The sequence below is a fragment of the Pelobates fuscus genome, chromosome 5, assembly GCF_036172605.1.
Source record: "Pelobates fuscus isolate aPelFus1 chromosome 5, aPelFus1.pri, whole genome shotgun sequence".
Lineage (NCBI taxonomy): Eukaryota > Metazoa > Chordata > Amphibia > Anura > Pelobatidae > Pelobates > Pelobates fuscus.
The window spans coordinates 228,627,632-228,653,167 of NC_086321.1; the positions used below are offsets into that span (position 1 = coordinate 228,627,632).

At 40.4% G+C, this 25,536-nt stretch overlaps 2 protein-coding genes across 2 annotated transcripts in view; one reads left to right on the forward strand and one right to left on the reverse strand.

Annotated features, from left to right (window-relative positions):
- Window positions 1-25,536, reverse strand: part of GLIS3 (GLIS family zinc finger 3) — a 373,789-nt gene that overhangs the window by 309,717 nt on the left and 38,536 nt on the right. The window lies entirely within an intron of this gene.
- Window positions 658-4,950, forward strand: LOC134610496 (uncharacterized). Its single transcript, XM_063453462.1, has 3 exons — window positions 658-948; window positions 1,036-2,424; window positions 4,876-4,950. Exons 1-3 carry the CDS (start codon window positions 658-660, stop codon window positions 4,948-4,950), a joined length of 1,755 nt encoding a protein of 584 aa, XP_063309532.1.

Here is a 25,536-nt window from a genome sequence, read left to right on the forward strand (position 1 = left end):
CAAAGACTACATTTGCTCATAGGTTTCCTTGTTCCTCCAGCTGTTGCATCATGCCTGGTAAAGGATAAAAACATAATTCCCTTGAAAACCAAGGGAAGAGAGAGAAAAAACAAGAAAGAAGAATGAAAGATATTAAGAGAAAGTAAAGAGAAAGACATCATCCGAGGAGGATGGAAAAGGAAAAAGAAAAGAAAAGAGAAGAAAGAGGGGGGGGGGAGAGAGAGGGGGACATCGGGCATTTTCTCTGCGTGGGGGGGGGCCTTCAATGAATCATCCGGGCCAACTCTCGTACTGGTCCCATGTATTATTATGTTTAAGTGTGGGTGGTGTTAAAAAGGGGGATTTTGTCATTATTTCCGGTCTAGTGAAGACAAATAATGTACCTTAACCCTTTCACCACAACAACTACGTCACGCACACTCTTGGAGTAGGGTGCGTTCGTGACAAATTGGTGGTAGCAGTGGGATAATTAAAAAGATTTTTCATCTTTTTGTACCAGATTTTAGTGTTGCTGGATCTGTTGGTTAATCCAGGCACTAAAAGAAATTGTGTCTCAATTTCCAAAGGCTGAACTCAGTGCATATATAATATATTTACACCTTAACAGTCCCCCCCCCCCCCTTCTCTGTTTTTTCTTTGCTATCTTTTATTTACCAAATGGAGTACCAGGCGCAATCCAAGGCAGCGCTAGACCGGCTTTGCCGGGAGAGATCTATTCCCTGTCGGGGAAAAACAAAAGAGGAACTATTGCAAGCACTGGTGGACTATGATATGCAACAAGCGGTGCAAAGTGATGCCTCAAACTCTGCAGAGGAGATACCTGTAGCTCTTGTCCGTGATGTACCGAGATCTGGAGATCCTTTGGATTGTTACTTACAAACAGTGTTAAAATATGTGGACTCAGCAGACGCAAACCAAAGACTACAGCTTATCCTTCAATATCAGGAGGCTGAGAGAGAGAGAGAGGCTGCTGAGCGCCAAGCTGAGAGGGATATAGAGGCTGCTGAGAGGGAGAGAGAGGCCGCTGAGAGGTAGAGAGAGGCTGCAGAGCGGCAGGCTGAGAGAGAGGCCGCAGAGCGACAAGCTGCCAGAGAGCATGAGCTAAAAATGGCTCAGTTGGAGAGGTTGACTGCCTCCCTTATAAGTATTAATTCCATAGACTCTTCTGCACCCAAACCACGTGCAGAGAATTTTCCAACTTCGGACAAAGATGGTGATTTAGATGTTTTCCTGTGCAGTTTTGAAAAAGCTTGCAGGCAGTACCAGCTACCAAAGGACCAGTGGGCAAAATACCTCACCCCTGGTCTCAGAGGTCCTGCACTGGAAGCATTTGCTGCGCTTCCAGCAGAATTTGACCAGGACTATGATGTGATTAAGACTGCCTTGCAAAAACGGTACAACCTTACTCCTGAGGTGTACCAAAAGAAATTCAGGACTTTGCAAAAGCATCCCACAGAAAGTTATGCAGCGGTTGTGGGGCACCAGGCGACAGCATTCCGACAGTGGACTACAGGGCTGGAGATTACCACTTTGGAAAGTTTGCAAGACTTCTTAATAAAAGAACAGTTTTTGCAGCTCTGCCCAGCCGATGTACAGGAATGGTTGCTGGACCGGAACCCCAAAACAGCATCGGAGGCGGGTGAGCTGGAAGATTTCCACACTGCCAATCGAGCAACAGTGGACCGGAGCAGAGGTTTTGCCAAGGGAACATCCAGCTGGAGGATCACACCACCACGACTCCCCATCACCAGGCCTAGCGGGCCATCTTTTGTTTCAGCTCCTACCTCAGGGAGAGGGGGAGCTAGTGCATTGTCTGCGCAAAGAGATAGTCGCAGATGTTTTATTTGCAACCAAATGGGGCACTTGAGGAATACCTGCCCAGAGAAAAGGAGGCCAGCACCCTCATCCGGAGGGGTTCAACCTGCAAGAGCCCCATCTTCTGTGTTGTTCGTGACCAAGTCAGAGGGCAACAACAATGTGAACCTGCAGCCTGTTACAGTGGAAGAGAAGGTAACTGTGGGACTCAGGGACACTGGGGCAGATGTGACTCTTGTGCGTCCAGAGCTAGTGCGCTCTGAGGACTTCATTCCTGGCAGGACTTTAGCTGTAAAAGGGATTGGGGAAATACATCCTGCAGTGCAAATGGCACGTGTATATTTGGACTGGGGAGCGGGCAGGGGTCTGAGGGATGTGGGGGTATCGGATAATATTCCTACAAATGTATTGCTTGGTACCGACTTAGGTAGGTTGTTATCCCAGTATGTGCCTGAGAGTGATATGTGTTACCAACCAAAGCCCTGTAGGGGCCCTGCTGTGGAAAGGACAGGGTGCAAATGTTTATGCAAATTACTGTGCTTGGAGGGAGGTCAGAATGTATGTCAGTCTGTGCCAGAGCCCAGGGTGTCTGTGGAATCGTGTAACAAGGTATGTAGACAATTGTGCTTGGAGGGAGGGCAGAATGAGCATGCGTGTCAGCCTGTGCCAAAACCAGAGGTGTCTGTGGTACCAGGGGAAAGTTTGCCAGGGCAACTACTCTGGGAGGGACGGCAGAATGTGTGTCAATCTGTGCCAGAACCAGGGGTGTCCGTGGAAACTTGTGAAAATGTATGCAGACAATAGTGGTGGGAGGGAGGACAGAATGAGCATGTGTGCGTGTCTGTGCCAGAACTAGGGGTGCCTGAAATACCATGTGTGAGTGGGCAAAAACAACTGTATGGGGAGGCAGGGCTGGATGAGCGTGTGTGCCTATCTGTGTCAGAGCCAGGGTTGTTTGAGATGCCATGTGAAAACACAAGTGGATCAAACCATTGGGAGTCAGGACAGGATGAGTTTATGTGTTCACCTGTATCTCAGTCAGGAGTATGTCATGTGCCAGAACAAGGAGGAAGTGAGGGGCTATGTGAGACTGTGGGAGGATGGCCTGGCTGGGAGAGGAAATTATGTGAGTGTGTACCACATTATGTGCCTGACCAAGGGGTGTCAAAGGTGTCCTGTGACAATGTACAGGAAAAGTTTTTTAGGGAGAGAGGGCTGAATGAATGTGTGTGCCAATATGTCCCTGAAGCAAATGTATCAGATGGACTGTGTGAAAGTGTGAAGGGAAAGCATGGCTGTGAGTGCGTGTAAACTTTACTTTGCACCAGACTCTGCCAGTTTCCAAGGTTCTGTATGTGTGAGGACATGGAGTGAAAGTGAGGGAGAGACAGAGGTTCCATCGGTAGAAAGGGGGACCCGTCCACGGCCTGCCCAAAGTGAGGGGCAGGGACAGACTCAGTCTGTGGGTCCAGGGAGAAAGGCCGCAGGGGAGCATACTGATGAGGGAACCAGGAACCTTGTCAGCTTATCACAATCACATCTCACACATACACCCAAGCCAGCTCAGGAGAAGGAATCTGTCTCTAAGCAACTTTTTTATTCTGAACCAAAGGTTAAGAGTCAAAAAGGGCAACAAGCCCTGCATACAGACCACAAACTAAAAAAGATAAGGAGTGTGGATACATTGCAGGTACCCTGGCAGTGTCCTCTGTCTCATCTTTTGTGTGCTTACAGGGGAGTACTGCAGAAATTGGTTGGTTTCTTCCCCTTAGAGCTACTACATGGGCTCAGTGGGTGCGGCCCAAGAGATGTGACCAGAGCGCAGTGTGAGATGGAAACAGGCAAATCAGGGAGGTGTGGTGTGGATATGGCTGTTCTATGGCTTAGGGACAAAGGGCAAGCCTTTTTGGGGGAGGTGTGCGAACACATGAGGGCTACCGCATTCATGGAGAACCAGAGTTATGAAAAAGATGAGTGTATGAGGTGAAGGCAAAAAGGAACAAGTGTTGATACGCAAGGTAGAGGCATGTGAGCCTTCTCCCATTGCGTCTGTTATTTGGGGGTGGTGTCACGGCAAGGGTGCATAATGTATTATTACACTATGAAATATTATCCTTTAATGTAATTTGTGTAGTAAATGGCACAAATTACAGAGATGCTATTGCTGAGGTCAACAGGGGTTACATCTTTTGAAGCTGGGACCCCCACAGAGGTCAGTTGACAGTTGGCTCCCAGACTTGGTGTCGTCTAGTCCTTGGGGAAGAGGGATTATTATTACGCTGTGTTTTTTTCCTGCTTTTTCCTGACTACCAGCAGAGATACCGTGATTATACTGCTACTCCGCTACAGTGAGTAATTAGGACTTCTGTATTTTATCCTTTTTGTTTTTATCTGTTGTTGGTGTAAATAACTTTGTTTATCATATATTGTTATATGCACTGTGACTATTCTTTGTTCATAATAAACATTCATTTATTAAGTTCTGCCTTTGTCTGGTTAAGAATCACGTTACCTGAAGAGACTAGTTAATACTTTTGTAATTCCTTAAATATTGTACTAAGTAATATTTGGTGGGATAGTAATAGTTATATTATTATGTTTAAGTGTGGGTGGTGTTAAAAAGGGGGGTTTTGTCATTATTTCCAGTCTAGTGAAGACAAATAGCGTACTTTAACCCTTTCACCACCACAACTACGTCACGCACACTCTTGGAGTAGGGTGCGTTCGTGACATGTTGTGCTGCCATAAAATTAGCACATATTAAAAAATGATGGTTAGGGCACAGAAGAAGCAACAAATTTACAAATTGCACCAAATATTCGCTAAAAAAGTGGACCTAGAGATGTCTGCGACATTTTAATAAATCTCCCCCAAAGCTTTAAAACGTAAAGCTAGTGATTTAATCTAGCTTGATCCATTAAAAGTGAGTAGACACTTGAGAAAGAGTTGTTGCCGATTTTTAGAACTAATCTATACATTCTAAAGTCTTTTATTGTTCCTTTCTCTATAATAGGCATTTATTTATACTGCTGACTGCTTCTAGAAAATATTTATTATAAGAGTCACATTCTTGGAAGTATCACCCTGAAACTGATAGAAGGTATTCACGATCAAGCTGCAGAATATACCATCTAGCATATTGCACTTGTTTATGTTTCCTGTATAAAAGATTTATGTGTGGATAAATTAGAAAATATGTATCGATGGTTGAAATCACATGATCTCCACTTTTCTATGATTGATATAAAATGTCTTGTTTGTCACATTTAATAGACTGAGATTATACCAAAAAATAGAAAAAATTGCCATCGCTTTGATGACATTTGTGACAATTTGGAACTGTGATTGACCAGTTACTGATGATAATGTTGGCCATTGTTTGTAATACAACTGTGTCCCAAGTGGTTGTTCACTGGGAAATCAAGAGGAAAGTCACATTTTGAGGATAATACATAATAAATCTAAGGCAAATCGATATGAAATGATGGGTAAACCAATAAGATACGATAAGCAAACCGATTAGAAACAATGGGAATATTTGAGAAGTAATAGGGTGCAGGGCGAAGAAAGGACTTAGTGCAGTGTTCGTCAAACCAGTCAAACCATCATCCAGCAGCAGTCCAGGTTTGGTCAGTATCTCCACTGCAATACAACACATAATGTGTAAACATGGAGCAGCAGACCAATATTCAAAATCAAGTCCAGTAAAATTAAGAACATTAATCTGAGCATTTGTGCATCTCCCTTTCTGATGTCCAGATCTTTGTTAATGTTTTACAACTCTAGTTAAAGAAAACTACTTCTCTATGGCAGAAATATCCATTATATATATCCAGTCTTTTCATCCTCCCTGTTTACCTCCAGCATGATAGCTATAATACTTAGAGATCACAGATGGCTGCCTCCTGTCTACTATGAATGATGTATCCTGTTCTAACTGTTTATCACCCGTAACAGAGAGAGAGAATTTCATGGAGAGAAGCAAAGCTTACATGATTCACATGGCATACACAGTGCCATATTTACAGTTCCCAAAGCCCTTCAGATCCCTTACAGCTTATTTTACAAAAGTTCCAATTTAAAGCAAAATCTGCATATTTATAAATTCCCTTAGTAACACTTCATGGATGTCAAGCAGAGAGCTGGCAGTGCTTCCTGTTTCATTTTCTTTCAACTGTAGTTCAAAGCAGAAGTGAGTGCTTCTCACAGAAGTAGATTGCAGTGATTGCAATGCATGCACTGTGTTTCCAAATACTTCTCTATGTGAAGCATCTGTCTGGAAACAAGTCATCAGTAATCAGTAGTGGCAAAAAGGCAGCCCAGTAATTGAAATACATATAGAAAACATATATACAATTAAAATAAATAAATATGAACACTGCAAGCACCTTAAACACTGCAGCTCACGGTAGTTGTTATGCTGTCAGGGGTGCGTTAGAACCCCCACATTGTAAGTAAGTTGCACTGAGGAAGTCTGAACGATTGAGCGATCAGATAGAACATGTGGCTTCTTCCATTCTATGATCCACAGATCAGGCAGCAGATACTTTTAAGGGCAACGATGACCATCTGGCACGGTCAAGCTCACAAACTTGGTCTATAATCATTGCCCGCATCCTCCTTTCAGGCGGTGATACACAACCCAGATTTCAAGCCATGCACTGAACCAGAAGTGTGGAAGTGCATCTTATTCCCAGCATTACCCCAGATTTGACACGCTGTATTGGATGGGAAATTACTGCCACTGGACAAGATACAAGCCCCACTGACCTATATGGCTAGATTCCGATATTCTCAATTCTACAGCTTTATCTAGAAATTGCCCCAAAATGAAGACTTGGCTTGACCCAGACCCATTACCACATGGCATATCACATCTATTTGACATTTTGCAACAGCAACAAAGCACCCCTCCCCCTTTCCAATCTAAAACAGAAGTACTAATCAGTGACAGAAGATGTGTGATGTAGTGCACCATTGTGCGATAGCAACCAAGGTGCAAGAGACAGCTTATAAAGTCCCAACAATGTGGTACATGACCCCTGACCGCTACCAAACAATAAAACAGGTAACAGAAGGTACATGCTGTAGATGCAATGATTTGAGGAGCACCTTCCTCCACATCTGGTGGGAATGCGGTGGCATGGCGCCTTTTTGAAGGAAAATCCCCTCCATCATTCAGATGTTTTTCCACATTTCGGCCAGCCCCTTTCCTATTCCATCACACCACATCTCAGTCATCCAAATACAAACAAAAATCCATGATGATCTGCATTTTAAATATAGCAAAACAAATGATCCTATCCTTGAAAACTGTAATAAACAGATATTCATCAAAGTTCAATTTTCAGAGCAGGAGATAAAAACTTATAAAGCAAGTTAAAGGAACACTATAGGGTCAGGAACACAAACATGTATTCTTGACCCTCTAGAGTTAAAAACACCATCTAGTCCCCCTGCCCCTCTTTTCCCCTCAAAATATAGTAAAATCTTACCTTTATTCCATTCTGCTGGTGCTAGCTCTGCCGGTGATCTGCCTCCTTGCAGAAGTGATGATCTGAGCCAATCACAATGCTTTCCCAAAGGAAAACATTGGACTGGCTATGATTGCCTAGGACAGGGATAGGCAACATTTGGCACCCCAGATGTTCTAGACTACATCTCCCTTGATGCTTTGCCAGCATTATGGCTGTAAGAGTCCTATGGGAGATGTAGTCCAAAACATCTGGAGTGCCGAAGGTTGCCTATCCCTGGCCTAGGAGATGGAGCAGGGGGGCGGAGCCAAAAACCACCCTGGCCAGTCAGCATCTCCTCATAGAGATGCATTGAATCAATGCATCTCTATGAGAAAAGTTCAGTGTCTCCAAGCAGAGGGTGGAGACACTGAATGTCCATGCAGTACAATGTGCAGCACTGCCCTAGGAAGCGCCTCTAGGAGCCATCTGAGGAGTGGCCACTGGAGGTGTCCCAAGACTGTAGTGTAAACACTGCTTTTTCTCTTAAAAAAAACAGTGTTTACTGCATTTTGCCCTTAAATCGGAAATTCACTTTGAATTTCTGGCATTTCTTCCTTTAACCCCTTAAGGACCAAACTTCTGGAACAAAAGGGAATCATGACATGTCACACATGTCATGTGTCCTTAAGGGGTTAATGAATAACCCTGAGAGGTGGTTTTTTTTTTTTTTTTTTATCCATTGGCATTATCTGTTGGACTAAATAAATAAAAAAAAAATCATGTTGTCCATCATCTTTGAATTTGGAAACCTTTCACACAGTCTTCCTGTGATACAATTCATTGTACATATTTTTTGTTCTCCTTCCAGCCAAGAGTATACCATAAACTAACTTAACACCAATTACTGTCAGGAGACATAATTTGTTAAAAGGCAAAACCCTTGGCAATCTTCATGATTACTGCTATTATGAGTGTAATTAATTAGCACCCAAAGGCATATAAGAATTTAAGAATAAACAGAAATAAACAGAAATAAACAGAAATAAAACTGTTAATGTCACCAGAAACATGTTTCCATAGTGAACACTAGTCAGGGCCAGATTAAGAGCCTAGTGGGCCTGGAGCTGACAATTATTATGGGCCTAATTACTGAATCTTATCGACCAAAAACACTAAAACAACCATACCTCCCAAGCGTCATGTATCTGATGGAGATGGTGTTGGAGGGAAACTCAAAGGATGCAGCTTTACGAAAACACATACTCTATACTAATCTCTCTCTAATTTATGCTTTCATCTTTCAAGCAAATCCATACCCCCTAACAACAGTGTCCAGTGAAGCAGGAAGTCAATGTGCAGGGTAAAAGAGTGTGCCACTGGTGCGAATCACGTGACAAGACCTGCCAAATGGGGTGAACAAGCCCAAAAAGGGGGGCATGTCTGTCCAAGGAATTGGAAGGCCAGCCTGGCATGAATGCATGCCAGGCTGCCTGCCAATCATGCATGCTGTCCAACTAAGGGCATACTATGCAGGCAGCACCCTGAGCTTGACATAAATGCATCAAATGCCTACTCCACACTTTCTAAGGACTGTCCCCTAGCACTCACATGTCCACTTGTCTCCTTGTCATCTTACTAGCAGGCAGAAGTTCAAGGTATATAGTCTGGGACAGAGTAAAAGTGTATGTAGTGAGTGTAGAAGAAAGGGTCATGCCACAGTGTTAGAGAGACCAAAGTCTGCATTACCTAAACTAATTGTATTGTCAGCCAGTTCACACACGTTTTGTTCCCATACATCCCTCTTAAGCTTCCAAACTTAAAGGGACACTATAGTCACCGGAACAACTACAGCTAATTGTATTTGTTCTGGTAAGTAGAATCATTCCCTTCAGGCTTTTTGCAGTAAACACTGTATTTTCAGTGAAAATAGCTCCATTGGCCACTCCTTAGATGGCTGCTAGAGGTGCTTCCTGGGGCAGTACTGCCTAGTGTGCAGCACTCCCATTCAGTGTCTCCACCCTCTGCATGCAGAGACTGAACTTTCCTCATAGAGATACATTGATTCAATTTATATTTATGAGGAGATGCTGATTTACCAGGGCTACGTTTGACTTGTGCTGGCTCTGCCCCTGATCTGCCTAGTTGACAGTCTCAGCCAATCCTACGAGAAGCATTGTAATTTGCTCAGACCACCACTTCTGATGGTGTCAGCAGACATAGTCAGTTCAGAGGCAGAGCCAGCAGTTGCAGACTACAGAATACAAGTAAGATTTTACTATATTTAGGGAGGCAAGGGGGGCTAGATGGTGTTTTTTACATAATAGGGTCAAAAATACATGATTGTGTTCCTGACCCTATAGTGTGCCTTTAAGCAAGAGTATGTGAAGAGTAGTTAGGGTTGCAACCTTTCTTGGAAAAAAAATACCAGCATTAATAATTTGTATAATTAATTAGTTATGCATGACATCACATGATGTAAATCACAAGGAGTGACATTCTGTAAAAATTCTGTAAAATCACCAACAAACTACTCACAGTTTAATTCTGCTGTATAGATGAATTGCTCCCAGTGTCTCCCAGTCTCGTAAGTCACCCAATGTCTCAGTGTCCCTATGTATCACAGTATCAGTGTCCCCATGTCGCCCAGTCCCCTAGTCTCCCAGTGTCTCAGTGCCCCTATTTTTCCCAGTGTCCCCATGTTTCAGTGTGTTCCCATGTCACTATGATACTAGGGGACACAGTGAGACATGGGGACACTGAGAGACCCGGGGACACTCGGAGACATGGGGGCACTGAGACACTTGGGAACACTGGGAGATATGGGGATACTAGGGAAACATGAAGGCATGGAGACACTAGGGACACAGAGTGAGACATGGGGACACAGACACTGGGAGACATAGGGACACTGAAACATTTGGGGAAACTAAGACACTAGGGACACAGACAGTGGGAGACTAGGGGACACTGAGACACTGGGAGACATGAGGACACTTGTGGACATAGACATGGGTACACTGAGAGACATATGGACACAGGCACTGGGAGACCTGGGGACACTGGGAGACTTGGGGACACTGGCTGGGAGACATAAGGGCACTGGGAGACATGGGAACTCTGAGTCACTAGGGACACTGAGAGACATGGGGACACAGACACTGGGAGACTAGGGGAAACTGGGAGCCATGGGGACATTGAGCCACTAGGGACACTGGCTGGGGGACATTGGGACACTGGGAGACACAGACACTGGGAGACTAGGGGAAACTGGAAGCCATGGTGACACTGAGCCACTAGGGACACTGGCTGGGGGACATTGGGACACTGGGAGACATGGGGACACTGTGTCCATAGTGTCTCCGTGTCCCAATGTCTGTGTCTCCCAATGTCCCTATGTCTCACAGCGTCCCCATGTGTCTCAGTGTCCCCATGTCTCACAGTGTCCCCTAGTGTCTCAGTGTCCCCATGTTTTCCAGTGTCCCCAAGTATCTGTGTCCCCAGGTCTCCTAGTGTCCCCTAGTGTCTGTGTCTCCTAGTGTCTCAGTGTCCCCATGTCTCCCTGCTGCCTTTCCCCCATCCCTCACTTACCTGAGCTGTAGAGCTGCTGTCTGGGCTCTCTGTGCTGTGTAGCTGCTCCCCCACAGATCAGTGAGTAGTAGAGAGAGGCAGGGATATGCTGTAACTTCCTATCCCTGCCTCTCTCAACACAAAGTGGCCCCTACTGGCCGGTGCTGGTATTGCAGAGTAATCTCCGTTTATACTGAGAAAAATACCTGCATTTGTATTGCTGGTATTACTGCAATACCGGCACGGCCAAGCAGCCTCAAATACCGGCTGTGCCAGTAAAATACCAGTCAGTTGGCAAACCTAAGAGTTAAAAAAAATATATATATATTATTTTTTTTTTTTTTAAATGGGCCTATTCCATGGGCCTGGGCCTGGAGCTGCAGCTCCATCAGCCCCTATGTTAATCCGGCCCTGACACTAGTATACTTATGTTGGTTGATATATGGGTCACATAAGACATGGAATGTGAGATTGTTTCCAAATACAAAATATGACTTTATTTTTTACACAGCACTTCAAACAACCTCATGAAAGAGCGCCATGACTATTTGCAATGGATTTCAACAGTAGCATAACCCGTTGACTTACTTACACATTTACCCAACATTTTCTACACAAAACTACATATAGTGTGTATTTGTGACAAAGTGACAAAACAAAATTGCTTGCATATATCCTTCTACAGGGTGTATTTACTAAATTGGTAATTAAATAAAATAGAGTGTTTTATGTCAAAATATCTAAACAGGAAACATTCTCAAATACAGATATTCCATCTCAGCAATTATTGCCTAAAATTTCAAATGTCCTTGTCAATTTCTTCACAATTCTCATAGTATTCTAGAAGAGCAACTACCTCCAACCTGATCATCAACAAGGCATAATTTCCAATATAAAGATTCGTTTTTAAATTAAATAGTTTATTATAACAATAATAATTTTACATAATATTTTTTAAAAAATACAAATATATTCACACACTGCACCCCACACACTGACACTGCACCACACACATTTCATCCCCCGCACATACGCTGCACCCCACAAACACACATTGCAATCACACACTACACCCCTCACACACAGCACCCCTCACACACACACTGCACCCCACACACACTGCGCCCCTCACACACATTTCACTTTTTACACACACTTCTGTCCCTATTCCCTACTATAGCACCAATCTCTGAAGACCCCAGGTAAGTTGTCAAACCGTTCTTAAACGGTTTGACTACTTACTTTGCAGAGGGCTGTAGTGGTTATTGTGCCTGCATTGTTCCTTCAAATAATCTACTAGTGCCCCTCCAGAGATTAGATTCTGGATCCTCCCCTTGGGACACATTCTCATGTTTGCACAGTAGATAACACATGCCAAAGTATATATAGTCTTTCAAAAGCTCAATAATGCATACCCATCAGACACTCTTTGTACCATTATTTTCTTTACACGCCATATATATTTCTAAGTGAGCAATTAGTTAATTTACATGTGTTTGATGTGTATGTATATGTATGTGATAATGTTTGTGTGTGTGTGTGTGTGTGTGTGTGATATTATGTGTGCATGAGCATGTTCAAGAGAATCTGTGGATTTTGGTAGGGTACTAGGTGCTTCTTAAATTCTGCGCCTATGTTCACATATAAAGTAACAAGTGTGAGAGTCACAATGGTGCACCACTCATATTGACACTATTGACACATATTGGATATTGGGAAATACGCTTATGATATCTGTTCTAGAACTGCACAATTAAGAGGGGAAGAGTGGGAGGAGTGGGGACGGCCAAAATCATCATTGTGTCAACAATCTACAGTTTTAAAAAAAATATGAAATATGCCCTACACAAAATCAAATTGATGTAATATACTCTGGAATGAGACGTCAAACAACCATAGTGCTCACTTCATCACATTTATTAGGAAACACATATTCAGTTTTTAAAACTGCATATCCTAAAAAATGAACCAAGGAAAGTTGATTCACACGCTTTACAAGCTTTAGTAGATGCTTTTATCATCGTCATATATTTAAGTTTCATTTAGGAAATTCAATTTTACAACAGGTGGCTTGCAACATATGTTTTTGCCTCTCTGTTTCTAACGAGTGTCTGCTCTGCGTTCCTCTTTCTGATTTTATCTATTCAAGAGTATACATGCTATTTTTACTTGCATTATTTTGAGGGGTGTTATAGTCACCTTTCCAATGTAGCTAAACAGGAAAAAAAATCGCACAGCCAGCTATGTTTTTGATTGAACAATTCTGGCCTAACATTAAATTGCTTACATTAGTCACTGCGGATCATCATTCAAGCCACCATGGCAAGTTCTCTGAAACAGGGAAAAATCTACAAATTGGTTAATGTTTAGAAAAGATGTAGGTTTACCTGTGCATGTACGTTCCTGTTTATGTGTTTATATGAGTCGCAGAGACCTTGAATAGTTAAATAATTTCCCTCCTTCAGAATATGAATGCTACATACTGAAGGCCCATTGTTCAGCTCAGCTCACCAACAAGCAGGGCTTGCCATGTCCATGCACTATATGAATTCAAAGATAAACAGACACACTAGATATAATACCATAGATAGACAAGCAAAGGTTGTTAGACAAAAGACTTATGAGAAGGGATAGGGATCTCTTAGCTAATGGGTTAAGTATACAGCGACAAAAGTGCATTGTTTACTCAGTTTACTGGTGTTGGTAAAAGTACAATGCATTGATTTGATCTACATCAGTGCTAATTTATGTACCTAATGTACAGTTTATTCAGCCAAGACCTTAAACTAATGTAAACATTGTTTTCCACCTTTTTGGCCGCTGTGAATGAAAACTGTTGCAGCATGAGCTGGTACACAGCCAGGAGTGCTTAACAAATTCATTTTTTTTTTGTGCTGTAGCCTCATGTGTAAGATTAATCCCGAACAATGCACCAGAACAGCATTACAGTTGACTTTATTTCTTCTACATGTAATTGTAGAAGTATAAGGAATGCATTCATGGCTAATTTTTGTTTGAAATGAGAGGATCATGTTATTATTGCAAATACTATTAATATTACTATCTAATGCACTCATCTATTAAACTGGAAACCAGCTATGCTATGCACTTTAACATGCAGTGCTCTGCATATCTGTTTGTGCTATTACCCTAGATATAACAAAGTTACTCCACTTTCACATACATAAACAAACACACTATATATATTTTTTTCTTTTTTTAAAATCTGGTTTCTCCTCTTTATTACACAACTATCCCATGTCATAATCCCATCAGCCATTGCTGATCCATTTCATTTAAACTCTTGAGTTAGTACCACCATGCTTCCCTGGGCATTTCCACAAGAGAATAGTTTATTATCCAAAGATAAGTCACAGAGACCATGAATAGTTCAATGATTTCCCTTCTACAGAATGCTACATACTGCAGAAGCCCATTGTTCAGCTCACCGTCTAATCCTAGTAATGTATTTCTGGAAAACATGGAAGAACTGCCAATCTTACTCCCAACACAGCCCCATTTATGAAACCATTTTTCTCTCCTTTATTCACTTCCCTACTCACTCCATTATTAGAACATTACCAAAGTCTTCAATTTCTTACCAACCAATACACCTATATGACCCATGACCCTCAAGTGTACACTCTAATTTCTTTAAAAAATATATGTTCATAAAATATTTCACCTATAACATTTGAACTATAGCTCAAGTGTGTGTAGCACCATAAGCCATGCCCACCATGGTACTGGGAAAGTCACGTAGTGTCCAAGCAAGCAGTCAGTCGTTATAATTCAAACATATTTACACCTTTTTAACACATGGTTTAGCTTTGTAGATGTTATATTCATGAAATATGCTGTGCTTTGAATAGGCTATTTGTTTTACTTTACTTTAAACAAAAAACGTTGTTCCAGCTTGTGCTTTGTTAGTTCTATTATTATTATTATTATTATTATTATTATTATTATGATATTTATAGAGCGCAGTCAAATTCCACAGCGCTTTACAATGGGTGGACGAACAGACATGTAGTTGTAACCAGACAAGTTGGACACACAGGAACAGAGGGGTTGAGGGCCCTGCTCAATGAGCTTACATGCTAGAGGGAGTGGGGTAAAATGACACAAAAAGGTAAGGATAGTATTAGACTAGTGACAGTTGCAGAAGAGGAGTCAGTTGGGAGCTATTAATTGATACGCTTTTATGAAGAAGCGGGTTTTTAACGATTTTTTGAAGGCGTGGAGACTAGGTGAGCATCTAACGGAGGAGGGAAGCGAGTTCCACAGGAACGGTGCAGCCCTTGAGAAATCTTGAAGGCGAGCATCAGTGGTGGGAGTACGGACAGAAGATAGATGTAAGTCTTCAGCAGATCGTAAGGGCCTAGATGGGACATACTTGTGTATAAGGGAGGATAGATAGGTGGGAGCAGCATTATGTAGAGATTTGAAAGCAAGAACCAGAATTTTAAATTGAGCTCTATATTTTATAGGAAGCCAATGTAGGGACTGACAGAAGGGTGAGGCGTGGGAGGTGCGGGTGGGCAGGAAGATGAGCCTCGCTGCCGCATTCATTATGGACTGTAACGGCGCAAGTTGGGAGCCCGTAAGACCACTGAGAAGCGGATTACAGTAGTCAAGGCGAGAAAGGACAGTGGAATGGACCAACACCTTAGTCGCATCTGGCGTTAAGTAGGGGCGGATGCGCGCAATGTTTTTGAGATGGAAATGACAGGATTTGGCGAACATGAGGCTTGAAGGAGAGGTCGGAGTCAAACAGAACACCTAGGCAGCGAGCCTGCGTGGTGGAGCTGATGGTAGCACCGTTGACTTGGAGGGAGACAGACACAGGAGTAACAACACTTGAGCGAGGAAAGACCAGAATTTCAGTTTTGGTCAAGTTTAGTTTAAGGAAGTGGGCAGCCATCCAGTTAGAAACAGCAGAGAGGCAGTCAGAGACACTAGTCAAGAGGGACAGGGAGAGATCAGGAGAGGACAGGTAGATTTGCGTGTCATCTGCATAGAAATTATATTGGAAGCCAAAGGAGCTAATGAGTTTACCAAGGGAGGCAGTATAGATGGAGAACAGTAGGGGACCAAGGACTGAACCTCGGGGGGCACCAACAGAGAGGAGTTGGGGAGAAGAAGCAGAGCCAGAGAAAGAAACACTGAAAGAGCGCTGGGAGAGGTAGGAGGAGCACCAGGAGAGAGCAATATCTTGTAGACCGATATTGCGGAGGATGAGAAGAAGCTGTTGATGATCATTGATCAACAGTGTCAAAAGTTCTACTGCATTCATAAATATGTCTGACCAGTTTATCTGTTGAAGAGCATTGCAGCTATGTGCCTGCATGTATGATGCATATCGAATTAGAGCAAGATAAAAATAAAACATTTAAAAAAAAAAAAATCATATGGAAGTTTTTTGGCAACAATAGCCAAATTCAAAAAATTCTCTAATTGAGATATTTTTTACTACAGCTTGGCTACTCTGGGCTAAAAATGTGATATTCCCTTTTCAATTCTCCAAAACGTACTGAAGAAACCTCAGAGACTATCAGACCTGAATGACTCACGACAGTTCTCTCTAATGTATGTTATCTACATTAAACAGTATGAATGACAGGAACAGAAAAATAAGGCCAAAATACAAATATGCTGTTGACATGTAGTTAAAAAGTAATTTCCCAATTTTGTTTCAGACAATCTATCAATTTTCTTCCAAAGATTTGTGCTATTGACCCTGTCTCGCTTTCCCAATCTGCTTGCAATTTGCAAAGGATCAAAGGAAGATGTTCAAGATCAATTTCACCTTGTTAGCCTGAAGTTACACTAGCCGTCAGAACTGCATCGTCTCCCAGCTGTTAGACTATATTGTCCATCATTGTCAACTAGACTCAGATTTTGATTTTAAAAAAAATAAAAAGAATAAACCTAAAAAAATAAGACAACTGTTTATTTGGGTAGCAACGTGGTTTTAAGAAAACACCATGTTATATTAAATGTTATATGATATTAGACAAAATTACAGGAAAGGAGAAGATGCCCTGATTGTATATCATCTTTTATGACTGGTTAATAGTCAGAGTTTTTGGAGCTCGGATAAAATGGATAAAAAGGGAAATGGTTCCTTAATATGGATACTGTATACAGGAAACAATAGAGATAAGCAGATAGGTTTTCTGAAGTACAGTATAATAACATAAAGTAGCGCTTCAATAAAATAATTAAGTTTTTTGATCAATGTGACTTCAAATTTCCAAAGTGCTTGTGCAATAAAAAAATATCTCAATTATCAAAAGTGTCAATTTGTAAGTGCTTATAGTATTAAACACTGAATAATTATATACACTCTTCAAAATAAAGTGGCAATATAAAATTATGCACACTGTAAAATATTTAAGTGCAATTTCCACCATTCAAGTGTGTTAATATAAAAGATCAACTTAAAGGGACACTATAGTCACCAGAACATCTACAGCTTATTGTATTTGTTCTGGTGAATGGAATAATTTCCTTCAGGCTTTTTTGCAGTAAACACTGTGTTTTCAGTGAAATGCAGTGTTTACATTACAGCCTAACTCCAGGATTCTCAGAGGATAACTCCACTGGCCACTCCCTAGATGGCTGCTAGAGGTGCTTCCTGGGGCAGTGCTGCACACTGTGCAGTACTGCAATTCAGTGTTTCCACCCTCTGCATGGAGGTACTGAACTTTCCTCATAGAGATGGACTGATTCAATGTATCTCTATGAGAAGATGCTGATTAACCAGGGCTTTGTTTGACTTGTGCTGGTTCTTCCCCTGATCTGCCTCCTTGACAGTCTTAGCCAATCCTATGAGGAAGCATTGTTATTGGCCCAGACCACCACTTCTGATGATGCCAGCAGACAGCAGGCATATCAGGGGCAGAGGCAGTAGAGGCAGTAGCTGCAGACTTGAATACAAGTAAGATTTTACTATATTTAGGGAGGCAAGGAGGGCCGGGGGGAAGGGGCTAGATGGTGGTTTTATCACTATAGGGTCAGGAATACATTTTTATGTTCCTGACCCTATAGTGTTCCTTTAATACTCAACAGTACTTGGGAAGTTAAAGAAAATAAAAACATAAAAGTTATTAACAAACAATAGTGCAACATGTATAGAACTGTGTAAAACACCCAGATATTTTTGCAAATGCCCACTAAAATGGACTATAGCCTGGGATTGGCTCTACTCAAGCACCTTGGAGTCTTAGGGAGGCTCCTCCTCTCTTGGATAATCGTCTGGACCTCATAAAAAAGACGGTAGAAAAATGGTATACTACAGTGAGGGAAAAAGTATTTGATCCTCTGCTGACTTTGAACGTTTCCCACTGACAAATAAATGATAGGTCTATAATTTTAATGGTAGGTGTATTTTAACAGTGAAAGACAGAATAACAAAAAATAAAATCCAGAAAAACGCATGTCAAAAAAGTTATAAATTGATTTGCACTCCAGGACCTTAATGTGCTTCTTCTTGAGCCACTCCTTTGTTGCCTTGGCTGTGTGTTTTTGGTCATTGTCATGCTGGAACACCCATCTACGACCCATTTCCAATGCCCTGGCTGATGGTAGGAAGTTCTCGCCCAAGATTTTACGGTACATGGCCCCCGTCCAATGTCCCTTTGAAGTTGTCCTGTCCCCTTAGCAGAAAAACACCCCCAAAGCATATTTCCACCTACATGTTTGACGGTGGGGGTGGTGTTCTTGGAGTCATAGGCAGCATTCCTCCTCCTCCAAACACAGCGAGTTGAGTTGATGCCAAAGAGCATTTTGGTCTCATCTGACCACAACAATTTCACCTAGTTCTCCTCTGAATCATTCAGATTTTCATTGGCAAACTTCAGATGGGCCTGTACATGTGCTTTCTTGAGCAGGGGGACCTTGCGGGCGCTGCAGGATTTCAGTCCTTCACGGCATAGTGTGTTACCAGTTGTTTTCTTGGTGACTATGGTCCCAGCTGCCTTGAGATCATTAACAAGATCATCCTGCGTAGTTCTGGGCCGATTCTTCACTGTTCTCATGATCATTGAAACTCCATGAGGTGAGATCTTGCATGGAGCACCAGACCGAGGGAGACTGACAGTTATTTTGTGTTTCTTCCATTAGCGAATAATCGCACAAACTGTTGTCACCTTCTCACCAACCTGCTTGGCGATGGTCTTGTAGCCCATTCCAGCCTTGTGTAGGTCTACAATCTTATCCCTGACATCCTTGGACAGCTCTTTGGTCTTAGCCATGGTGGAGAGTTTGAAATCTGATTGATTGCTTCTATGGACAGGTGTCTTTTATACAGGTAACGAGCTGTGATTAGGAGCACTCCTTTTAAGAGAGTGCTCCTAATCTCAGCTTCTTACCTGTATAAAAGACACCTGGGAGCCAGAAATCTTGATGATTGATAGGGGATCAAATACTTATTTCACTCATTGACATGCAAATCAATTTATAACTTTTTTGACATGCGCTTTTCTGGATTTTCTTTTTGTTATTCTGTCTCTCACTATTAAAATACACCTACCATTAAAATTATAGATTGATAATTTATTTGTCAATGGACAAACGTTTAAAATCAGCAGGGGATCAAATACTTTTTTCCCTCAACGTATGTTCTGAAACAATATACTAAGAGCAGATAAAAAAGCAACAGTCCAGGCTCTTAAGATGACAGTGAGTCTACTTATGAAGACGCTACCTCTTTTAATGAGAGCGAGCGCTCCAATTGGAAGTTTAAACAAATGTATTGTAAAAAATATATAAACTAAATAAAATAAATAATAAATAGCAACACAAATTTTTTTTTAATAAATCCAAAGGGCTATCATCTAAAATAAATGTGTTTCACCTTTTATAGGCTTCCTCAGTCAATGCCTTTAGTCAATATGGCATTTGTAACTGAAGACATCTTAACATAGTGGTTTTGATATATAGGCCCTGTCTCTGCACTTTGAAAATAACATTGTTTACATTTGAGTATCAGTATATTTCTAGTGGCTGACAATCAGGCAATTATTTTTATTATTGTATTATTTATATAGCGCCATCAGATTCCGTAGCGCTGTACAATGAGCCAGTCAATCAAACAGCCTCTCTAGAGGAACTTTCTCGTGAAGACTTTTAGTAAGACTCTTGTGATCTGCATCGCCAAACACTTTGAATTGTCTTCTTGAAGAAGCATTATATTCAATGCATCTCTATAAGAAGCATCCGATTGGCTGTGCAGCATTCCCAGTAGGTCCCCAATGCATCTCTACGAGAAGCACTCAACTGAATAGAAGGGACAGATACACAAAACAGAGACTGCATGGTGCTGGACAAAAGATGATCATTTTTTTTATTTTATTTTATTAAAAGGGGTATATACCATATTATTAAAGTTAAGGAGCACTCCAACATTAAAAATATGTATGTATATTTTAATGCTAGAGTGCTTAACATTAGTCTTTAAACAACTGTATTACCACTACATCTGATACATAGGGCACTAAAGACAGAATAATGTCTAAGTGTATTGATAATTAGTTTAACACAAACACAGCTTCTTTGAATATTTGCAAGAAAGAAAGAAAAATGGGCAATATTCGTTTATCAGAATGAGACTTTAGTATGTAAGTCCAAGTCTGTCTTACGTAAATGAAGACTTGGTGTAATTTATGAGAATCAAGCTGAGACTCCATATATAAACATAGATTTGGTCTAAAATAAAATAAAGCAATGCATTTAATTGCATGAATTAAATGGAGGATATAAATAATATGCTTTAAGATGTGTTTATGTAAAATTAACATTTGGGTTGAACGTTAATAGGTTTCTAAAGCAACCCATGAAACTATTTTGTATTTAGCAAGTTCGATAGAGCTTTACCAGTCATTGATTAACTGGCACAAACCTCTCGTGGTCACAATTGCATGGTTTGCTCATGCCTTAACAAATGAAGTATCTGGATCACTATGGCAACAATTCTCTGTTTACAGGCCCTTTGTCTCCGGATAACAGATCAATGATGTCAGTTGTCTAAGTAATTATATGTTATGATCTCTGTCACCAAAACGTACAATATAAAGGAAAGAAAAACTCCATAAAAGTAGAAAACTTTAAATATTGGAAAATCCCCATTGCTTTAGGAATGCTTTTAATTCTGTAATAAACCATCTGGGAAAATACAATAAAAATAACAATTAATCTAATCCATCTAAAAATATAACTTTATTATTTGAACTGTTGTTTCTTTAAATTACCAAAGATTAGATACAGTTACACATGGCTTAAAGGGAACAAAGAAAATTCTAAGAAAATATATATTTATAACTTCCTATAACAAGTTGTTAGAAATTCTATGCTTATTTGTATGTCGATTTCTGTTAATACAGTAATTTAAAAGTCACATTACATGTAAAACCGTTGCCCAGCATACAATTTAAACGTATTATGTTATTTCAGGCTGTAGGAATTGTTCATATATACCTAATTACACAATAGAGAACACTAACTCTTAATTTTAGCCAGAACTCAAGTCTTGCACTTAGAGAAGGGTCAGTTCACTAAACCCAAAGCATTGTGTTAGATTAAAATAATGTATAACGTTGCACTTTAGTTGCATTGCTGTATAAGGTTTCTTATCTTTTTAACATGATTTTTAAATTAACAGGGTTATTTTCTAAAGTGAGAATTGGAAGTGAATTTCAAATTTAAGACAAATTAGGTGAACTGAAAAAATTATCTCAGTAACCGATACTTTCAGTTTGGCTACTTTTTCCTTGAGGGAATAATATACTGTTTGTAAAACAAACATTTATTCCTAATACTATAGCTACCCTTTCAATGTTTAGGAAGCTGCCCCCCTCCAACCGCGCTATGTGCCTCCATCAAAGATCTCCCTCACCGGCGCACAGGCAGGGAGGGAGGCACACACACAGCACCCACACACATACAACACCCACACACACAGCACCCTTACACATACACACACAGCACACCCTCACACTAACAGCACCCTCACACACACAGCACCCACACACAGCACCCACACACATACAGCACCCACCCACCCAAAGTTAGCATTTTTCTTTGTTTTTTGCATTTTTTTACACAAAAACTGCACTTTTACTGGTGATTTCATCGTCGGAATATGTTTTACTGATTTAGAACACTCATATTTGTGTTCAACGACGTCTGAGTCCGAGTATAACAATACCCCCCATGTACAGGTTTTATGGTGTTTTGGAAAGTTACAGGGTCAATATAGGGCTTGCCCGATCTAGTTTGCCAGATTGGTTTGCTGGACCTTTGTTGCCTTTTGAGACCATATGGCAGACCAGGAATATGAAATGACCCCATCATTAAATACCATTTTCAAATGTAGACAACCCAGGGTATTCAAAATGGGGTATGTCCAGTCTTTTGTAGTAGCCACTTAGGCACAAACACTGGCCAAAGTTAGCGGTTTTGTTTTTGTATAAATGCTTTGTTTTTTTACATTTTTGTACTTATATATATAATACGTGCGCGTGTATATATTATACATATATATATATATATATATATATATATGTATATACACACACACACACACACATATATATACACACACACATAATATGTGTCTGTGTGCATATTATATATATATACATATATATATATAATATACACACACACACTTTTATTTCCTATATATGTATAATATATTATAAATAAATAATTTTATAATATATTATACATATATAATGCATCTATGATTTCATCATAAGTTTATTCTGAGATATATATCAAAGTACACTTATAATGAAATCATATAGATGCATTATATATGTATAATATATTATAAAATGATTTAATTATTTTAGAATATATTGCACATATATAATATAGACACTCCTCACTTATCGACCGGGTTCCCTTCCTATGACTTGGTCGTAGAACAAATCGGCCGGTAAGTGAGGACTTAAGGGATTCCCTGCTCTGGCGCATTTGTCTATGTTTGGGTAAACTTCCCCGAACATGGACGTACGCACGAGAGCAGGGAATCTCTCTAATCTATGTTCGGGGAAATTTCCCCAAACATAGATTTGAGGGATTCCCTACTCTTGTGCGTTCGTCTATGTTTGGGGAAATTTCCCCAAACATAGATTTGAGGGATTCCCTGCTCTTGTGCGTTTGTCTATGTTCGGGGAAATTTCCCCAACATAGATTTGAGAGATTCCCTGCTCTGGTGCATTCGTCTATGTTCGGGGAAGTTTTCCCAAACATATGCATACGCACCAGAGCAGGGAATCCCCATGACGGCTTGCACTAACGCCTGGTCGTAAGTGCGAGCCGTGGTAAAACAGGTAGGTCGCTAAATGAGGACCACCTGCATATGTATAATATATTTATTTTTTAAAAAATATTGCAGCCTGGGGGACTGCCTGCCAGCTCAGACAGTCCCCGTTCTGGCAGCTCCTAGAGTCCTATTGCGGTGATGTGATCATGGTGATCACATGGCCATGGAGGGCCAGGGTGGCCGGAGTTGCTGTAGGGGGACTGCTGGGGTCTCTGGGAGTCCTCCCCGACCATGATCGACACAGATCGTCGGTCCAGGGCTATTACCGCGGACGTCCTGTCGCGGACGTCCTTAACAACGTTTTTTTGTTGGATGTACCTAGTTTGTCCTCGGTCGTTAAGGGGAAATTATACATAGATATATATATAATTTAATTCTAAGTGTATTTTGATTTAAATATATATATATTTATATCAAAATACAGTGAGAATAAAATTACATTTATATACATCATTTCTAAAAATTATTTTTACAGTTTATTTATTTTTAATTATTTATTTGTCATAATATATATATATATATATATAAAATTATATATATTATATATATATATATATATACAGACGTGTGTAATTTTACTGTGTATTTTTATATTAATATAACGTTATATATGTGTATATGTATATATATATATTTCTTATATATAACGTTATGACGTTATATATAAGATATATATATGTATATATATATATATATATACACGTAATATATATAGATATAATATATATATATATATATATCATATATACACATATATATATATATATATTTGTAGTCAGGGCAATATAGCCGAACAGAGAAATCTTACCATATTATAAAACATAAACCATAAGTTAGCACCAGTCGGTTGTGGTGTGCCGGAACCGACAAAGCAGTAGGCCTGTAATAAAAGTGGGCCCACCTTAGATGGTGTTTGTGAATAGAGGGAGTGGTGGGAGGGTTGACTCGCCAGACCAGCTACGGTAAGGTGGGAGTGGATTGGCAGCCCTTTTAAAGGGGAACCAAGCCCCTCCCACAACTACAGGCCAAGCCTTCAAATATATATATATATATATATATATATTTACACATTTTTGTAACTTTTATTTATTTATTTAACTTTTATTAACTTTATTTTTACTTTTTAACCAGCCAAGCCAAGCCTTCAAAGGCCAAGCCTTCAAATTTGTAGTCGGGGCAATATAGCCGAACAGAGAAATCTTAGCATATTATAAACATAAACCATAAGTTAGCACCAGTCGGTTGTGGTGTGCCGGAACCGACAAAGCAGTAGGCCTGCAATAAAAGTGGGCAAAAAGAAATTACCAGGAAACGTAAATCGTTAACAACTTCATTTATTGAGATAAGTCACAAAACGCTTGTCTTAATTCTTTAACGGGATTAGCTATGTAAAGCGTGTAGGTGGAGGATTTCCAGCGTCCCATAGCCTTAATGATATGAGCGGGTATGTGATTAGCGGAAGCCGAAGATGCTGCCCCTATACGGAAAGAGTGACCTGAAAATTGATTTGGGTTTAGGCCGAGCTTGGTTAACAGTAATCGTATGTATAACATGAATTTAGCTGTGGTCAGAGTGTGTCCGTGTAGTTCAAACAAAGGCTGTTGTGGTTGTTTTTGGACTGAAAGGGAATACATATCCAAAACTTTAACTGGACACCATTTGTTGTGAGTAGGGTATAGCGGAATTTGAATAGTATGTGCTTCTGTGCTGGTTTTAGATTGTCGTAAGGAGAGAATGTAATAGTCAGTATGTCTTTGTAAATCATTAGTTCTTAGGTAGTCGTGGGCGGTGATGGTCATTGTTGTAAATTAACATTAATATTGGACATATTAACACCGGGAAACTAATAGAAATTAATGAAGAAATATATACATATATGTACAGGCTTAACTCGAGATATGATTTCTTATCAGAATTTTGGCAGTACATTAAATAAACGGGGAGTATGAAAAACCTTTCTTCAGCCCCAGTGGAGACAGTGTTTTGAGATGATAAATCCAAAATGCCTCTCTTTGTCTTAATCTTAGGTCCCAATTCCCTTTCCTAGGGGGTTGTGAAATGATATCTCGAGTTAAGCCTGTACATATATGTATATATTTCTTCATTCATTTCTATTAGTTTCCCGGTGTTAATATGTCCATCATGCAGCGATGGTGTTATATCCACTTTACTTGGGCCTTTTTTGTTATTGGGCTTATGATGAGCCGTTTTTCTACCATACATGTTCCTCCTTATGTGATTCTGTCTATCACTGCTTTTTTTCCCAGTATTTTTAAATAGATTTCAATAAAGTTTTGTTATTTTGGCTACTATATTACTGCTGAGATTGGACTGGGTTTTCACCCTTTTAGCTGTCTTCGTGTA

Excerpts from the sequence above, each read along its gene's own strand:
- LOC134610496 (XM_063453462.1), top strand. The coding sequence starts at position 658 with ATGGAGTACCAGGCGCAATCCAAGGCAGCGCTAGACCGGCTTTGCCGG. Across the intron at positions 949-1,035 it reads TTATCCTTCAATATCAGGAG|AGAGAGGCTGCAGAGCGGCA; the intron begins GCTGAGAGAGAG and ends GCTGAGAGGTAG. Across the intron at positions 2,425-4,875 it reads CTGTGGAATCGTGTAACAAG|AGTCACATTCTTGGAAGTAT; the intron begins GTATGTAGACAA and ends ATTTATTATAAG.